Source organism: Triticum aestivum, chromosome 1D (assembly GCF_018294505.1).
Source record: "Triticum aestivum cultivar Chinese Spring chromosome 1D, IWGSC CS RefSeq v2.1, whole genome shotgun sequence".
Lineage (NCBI taxonomy): Eukaryota > Viridiplantae > Streptophyta > Magnoliopsida > Poales > Poaceae > Triticum > Triticum aestivum.
The window spans coordinates 438,572,721-438,578,504 of NC_057796.1; the positions used below are offsets into that span (position 1 = coordinate 438,572,721).

Here is a 5,784-nt window from a genome sequence, read left to right on the forward strand (position 1 = left end):
AATTTTAGGATAAGGAGTGCACATTTCATGAAAATGGAGTTAGAACTCTGAAATGGAGTCTGAGCTCACATTTTTCTCTTATGCTGGTGGAAAGAAAGAGCAAGGACAAAGGACAAAGTAACACATGCCTCTCTCATGATGTAATAATGTCGTCATTATTCAATTTGACCGGTATAACGAGAGCAATGAGGCCTGGTGCACTAGATACAGAAAATTGGTGTGTATTCGAGTCATAGGAGTAGGAGCTGTTGGTAATCAATGATATGCTCTTATTGATGATGTTATTGTTGTTGTAAAATCAAAGACGCATTACCCCAAATGCCTTCAGAAGATCTGAAGTAATTCGAGCTGTAATTGTGCGTATGGGAAAAAAATTGAAATGCGAAGGCAGTATAACAATCATCTATGATGAACAACATCATATTTTTCTCTTATGCTGATCAGAAAATCTGCATTATCTGAATTGTGTAAGTTGTCACTACCATCCTTCCACAGTTCATCCGTCAATTGTTGCATCCTCCATTCTCCATGCTGCTGTTCTCCAAATCACTCAAGAACTCGGCAAATGCCATTTGGGAAGACCCGCCGTCGCCGATCGCGTCCAACGCCATCTTCCTCGCCGCCGCAAGCATCTCCCTGAGCTTCCTCCCTTCCTCCGTCTCCATCACCAGCCTCAGCTTGGCCTCAATCTCCTCCGCCTTCACCGTCCCCTTCTCGTACCCCTCCAACGGCACGGCGATCTTCATCTCCTCCACCATGAACACCTTGTTTTGCGCCTGCTCGGCGTAGAGCGGCCAGCATACCATCGGCAGCCCGGACATGATCGCCTCCAGCGCCGAGTTCCACCCGCAGTGCGTCACGAAGGCGCCGACCGCCTCGTGCCGCACCACCTCCGCCTGCGGCACCCAGTTCTTCACCACCATGCCCCTGCCTCTCGTCCTCTCCAAGAAGCCCGCCGGGAGCAGCCGCTCGAGGTCCGGCTCGGGAAACTGCCTCTGCTCCTCCGGCGGGCTCCTCACCGCCCACAGGAACCGGTGCCCGGAGCTCTCTAGCCCGCGAGCGATCTCCTTCAGCTGCGCCGCCGAGAAGGCGCCCTTGCTGCCGAAGCAGAGGAACACGACGCTCTTCTCCGGCTGCGCGTCGAGCCACGCGAGGCACTCGTGCCGCTTCTCGCCGCCCCCGCTCGCGTCGCCGCCGTTGACCAATGGCCCGATGCAGTACACCCTCGGCGTCGGCCGGTTGGGCACGCAGACGCCGTCGGCGAGCGCCTTCAGGGCCGTGGGCTCCAGCCAGTCGAAGCTGTTGACCAGCACGCCCCTCCCCTCCGCGAAGCGCTTGAACTGGTACATCCGGACCTTGGTGAGGTCGCTCTCCTTGTCCTGCACCGTGACCAGCATGTCCACCGCGCGGATCGGCGGCGTGCCGGGGCAGCGCACGAGCGCGTCGCCCATGTCCCTGAAGGACGGCAGGCCGGGGTAGAGGTACGGCAAGCTGAGGAACACGGCGAGGTCGCTGGCGGCGGAGGCGAAGAAGAAGTAGGCGGGGAGGGCGAGCTCGGCGGCGACGTCGAGCGCGTCGACGCAGAACATGTCGAGCAGGAGCGCGTCGGCGGGGGCCGGCAGCGCGCGCAGGAAGGCCCGGAGCGCGGGGTTGGCGAGGCGGAGCGTGTCGTGGGCGCGCCTGACCGGGTGCGCGGCGGGGTCCGGGCTGGGCGGGACCGCGAGGAGGCGGAAGGCGATGGAAGGATTGGCCGCGGCGAGGCGGGCCACCGCGGCGGCCGAGGCGGCGTCGCCGTCTGGAGGGTCGACGACGGCGAGGACGGCGCTGTGGCCGCGGCGGAGCAGGTGCTTGGCCAGCTCCACCATGGGGATGAGGTGGCCCACGCCCAGCGACGGGTACAGCACGAAGGTCTTCGCCGGCGCTGCCATGGCCTGAGACCGGGGGCGGGTGGAAAGGGAAGGAGGCGGGGGAGGATGGTCGAGGAGGACCGCACAGGCGCACTTCCGGTGCTCGCTCCTACTCCTTTTCTGGCGACGGAGTAGAATCGGAAGTCAGAGGACTTGACTAAATTATCACCAGGTCGTTGCCGTGTGCAATCAGCGATGACGACAGACTGCACCGGTCAGCACGCCGGACTGACGATACACTGGACTGAAAGAGACACGTTTTTTCTTTAACACAAACGAGAAAAGTCTTTCTTTTCGAGGTAGAAGAGTTTTTATTCCATGTGACGAGAGTTACTGCCAGCTACCCTCTGTAAAGAAATATTCAAACGCTTTTATATTTCTTTCGGGTCCGTCTTAACGTGTCATAGTTATTGCATATTTAAGTGAGTTAATCAACCATAACATGGCAAAGAAAAACCGAAAAGAAAATACCCATGTAAATCTTCGCGTAAGATCAATGATATACTCCCTTCATTTTATATTTGTCTTTTTAGACTACCACATACAGATGTATATAGATAAATTTTAGACTGTAGATTCACTCATTTTGCTTCGTATGTAGTCGCTTGTTGAAATCTCTAAAAAAATAAATATTTAAGAACGGAGGAAGTAGGACTTAGATATGCAATACTTATGGTACACCTTTAGTAAAACTGATTTCTTTACTGAGAGAGTAGTTGGCAGAAGCTCAGTGATACAAGGGATCAATTATGTAGCCAACAACGCTACAATCTACTCTCCCGACGACGCCCTACACTATCATGCAAGTGGGAATCCAAATTATCCCGACAGGGTATCTCCGTCCGTTTCTCTCTTTACTAGCTGGACGTGCTTCGTTACGCGGTTGTTGTCTTTGGAATTACATTAAAACAAATGGTTTGGTGTGTGAAGCAGATGATGAAGCGTCTCTTCTTTTTTATAATAATATGATAGTTGATGGTCTTTTTTTGTATAATTATGTGTTATCTGTAAATTGACCCATACGTATATATGTAGACAAGTTTCTTTGCAGTAGTGATCATATATATTATATCGGTGTTTCAATGTTGTCATTTATTATTTGTTGGGTAATGAGAGGGTTGTGACAGATTGATTTGAGAAATCATTGACTGGCCAAAATTGTGAACCAAATTCAAATTTAAACACCTCACTTGAATGAGGGAGCTCCTCCAGAAATTATTGACTAAGTAAAAAATTAGGTACTCCCAAAATCATATTGATGCTACAGCGTTGCATATTTGCATTTATTTCTGATCAGTTGATGAGAGTGCAAGACTGGTATATTTTTGTAAGCTGGTTGCCGCCGATTGATTTTATAAAACCATTGACCAGTCAAAATCGAAACCAAAATGAATATTGAACACCTCATTCCAATGAGAAAGCTCCTTGAAAAATTGTTGAACACCTCATTTCAACGAGAGAGCTCATTTCAATACGACCGGCGGGGGAACCATAGGTACAGGTGGCACGCCCCCCAGTGGCAATCATGAAGATCGACCGCCCCGAGGGGCGGTGCGGTGCGGAAGCAGCGGCGGCTAGGGTTTGGATCGGGGCTAGGATTTGATGGAATTGATTATGTATTGCTTGAGTTTCGGCATAGATATATAGGAGTACATGACCATCTTGGAGTACAAGACAAGTTAGAACAAATCATAATATATCCTATGTTTTTTAAATAATCATGATACTCAACAATAACGTATGAGTCGTAACCATTCAAAATGTGAGTTGTAACTTTTCATTTTTCTCTTGGAAAGTCTTGTCCCACTCCTTAATTAATTGATGAGACAAATCTTTTGTCTTCATTTTGAGAAAAGAAAGTTAGCATTTAAATGCTACTCCCTCCGTCCCGTAATATAAGACGTTTTTTGATACTAGTGTAGTGTCAAAAAACGTCTTACATTATGGGACGGAGGGAGTAGTTTAAACATTAGTGGATCACTAGCTCTCTTGGCTGAACGGGCAATCGGAGTCGCGAGCTCCCATTCAATTTGCGGGCATGGCGCTAGGTGGTTTGAGTGGAGTAGAGGGAAAGCCGCCACAGCATACTTTTTTGAATGAGGGCCATTTGAGTAACTAGATGATGCCATGTTTGTTGCAGCATGAACCATGTTAAATGAAATGCATAAATATTTACTAATATTTTTTAAAACTAATGAAAAGCAAATGTAAGCTTATAAGAAATAACAAAAATAGGTGGAGTATATAAAAACAGAAAAAATATATAGTTACAAGAATATCATTTCTAACAAAATTGTGAAGGGTGAATTATATTGGTAGGACTAACATGCATGAATTGACGATGTGGTACCACTACATGCATAGAGTAATGGGGAAAAAAATACGACCTGCATGCATGACTTGCTTATGTGGCATAATTGCATGGCGGAAACAAGAGGTAGTGGGTTGTTATCACAACGATGACCATTGACCACGAGCGTTGATGGGTGGTATTCAAAAAAAGTTCATGAAATAAAAAACACAATAATTTAAAAAAATTGTTTTACGAGTTTGAAAAAAGTCCATACAATTGGAAAATGGTCACCAATTTGAGAAAAGGTTCATGAATCTGAAGAAAAACGTTCATCAATTGATAAAAGTTTTTTGAATTTGATAAAACGTACACGCATTTGGAAAAAGGTCACAAATTTTACAAAATGATCATAAATTTGAAAGGTTGATGCATTTGGAAAAAGTTCATGAATTTGAAAAGTGGTAAATTTGGAAAGTTCACAAATTAAATAATGCTCACACATTTTTTTAAAACATTATGAATATGGAAAAAGTTCACAAATTTAAAAAAATTCATTAGTTTAAAAAACGTTCATTAATTTTTAAAAAGTTCATGAATTTCTTAAAGTTTGGTGATTCAGAAAATTTTGTGTATTTAAAAAATTGTCAGATTTCTCTTATTTGAAAAGTTTCATAAACTTTAAAAAATATAAATTTTTGAAATGGTCCACGGATTTGAAAAAATATTCATAAAAATAAATAAATATGAAAAAGGGATAAAAGGGAAAATGAAAAACGAAAATGAAAGTGAAAAATATTTTTTAAAGGAAAACAAAAACAAAAACAAAATTTATAAATCAATACAAAGTAAAACCAGAAAAATAGGTTAAAAACCAGAGCAGAAAACCTAAAAAAAGGAAGCATCTTTTTTTTGAGAAGATGAACAGGAAGCATCTAGTAGCTTCCTAAAACCGAAACGGCGGAAGCTTATCTGGATCGGCCCAATACGTAAGGCGCCTGAGTGCCGCGTAGTGTTAACGAACGCACGAGCGCCTCGAGCGCTAAATAGGATTTGCCATATTTCTTCGCTGCGCCGCGTATGGCCAAAATCACTAATTAAGGAGTACTCGTTGCAAAGAACACTCCATCTTTCCAGGTCACGACAAGTGACGCACATGCAGCGCGCCACTTGTCGCAACCTGAGAGTTTTTCCTTTTTTCGTAGATTCGTTTATTCAAAACGTTTTATCTCTTAAACCGTACGTCCAAATCTCAAACCGTTTTCATCATTAAATTCCTCGCGTCGAGATCTTCAAAACTAGATCCCATGTTGATAGGTTTTGACGAATTTTTTTTCACGAAAAAAACCAGACGAAAACACCAAACTGGGAGCACGGTTTTTTCCCTTTCCGAAAGAGGCACGCCCGTGACTCTCGCGAAATCACAACCGTGCCTTTCGTGGAAGCAAAACCGTGCCTCTCGCGAAAGAAAAAAACAGAAAACGCGTATTTTTTTCCCTTTCCGAGAGGCACGGCCGTGACTCTCGCAAAATCACAACCATGCCTCTCGCGAAAGCAAAACCGTGACTCTCGCGAAAAAAAAAACAG

General features: G+C 45.4%; 1 protein-coding gene across 1 annotated transcript; it reads right to left on the reverse strand.

Moving 5' to 3' along the window:
* Window positions 1–246: 246 nt before the first annotated feature.
* Window positions 247–2,047, reverse strand: LOC123182708 (anthocyanidin 5,3-O-glucosyltransferase). The gene has a single exon (XM_044595366.1). It carries the CDS (start codon window positions 1,926–1,928, stop codon window positions 504–506), a length of 1,425 nt encoding a protein of 474 aa, XP_044451301.1. The 5' UTR covers window positions 1,929–2,047; the 3' UTR covers window positions 247–503.
* Window positions 2,048–5,784: the final 3,737 nt, after the last annotated feature.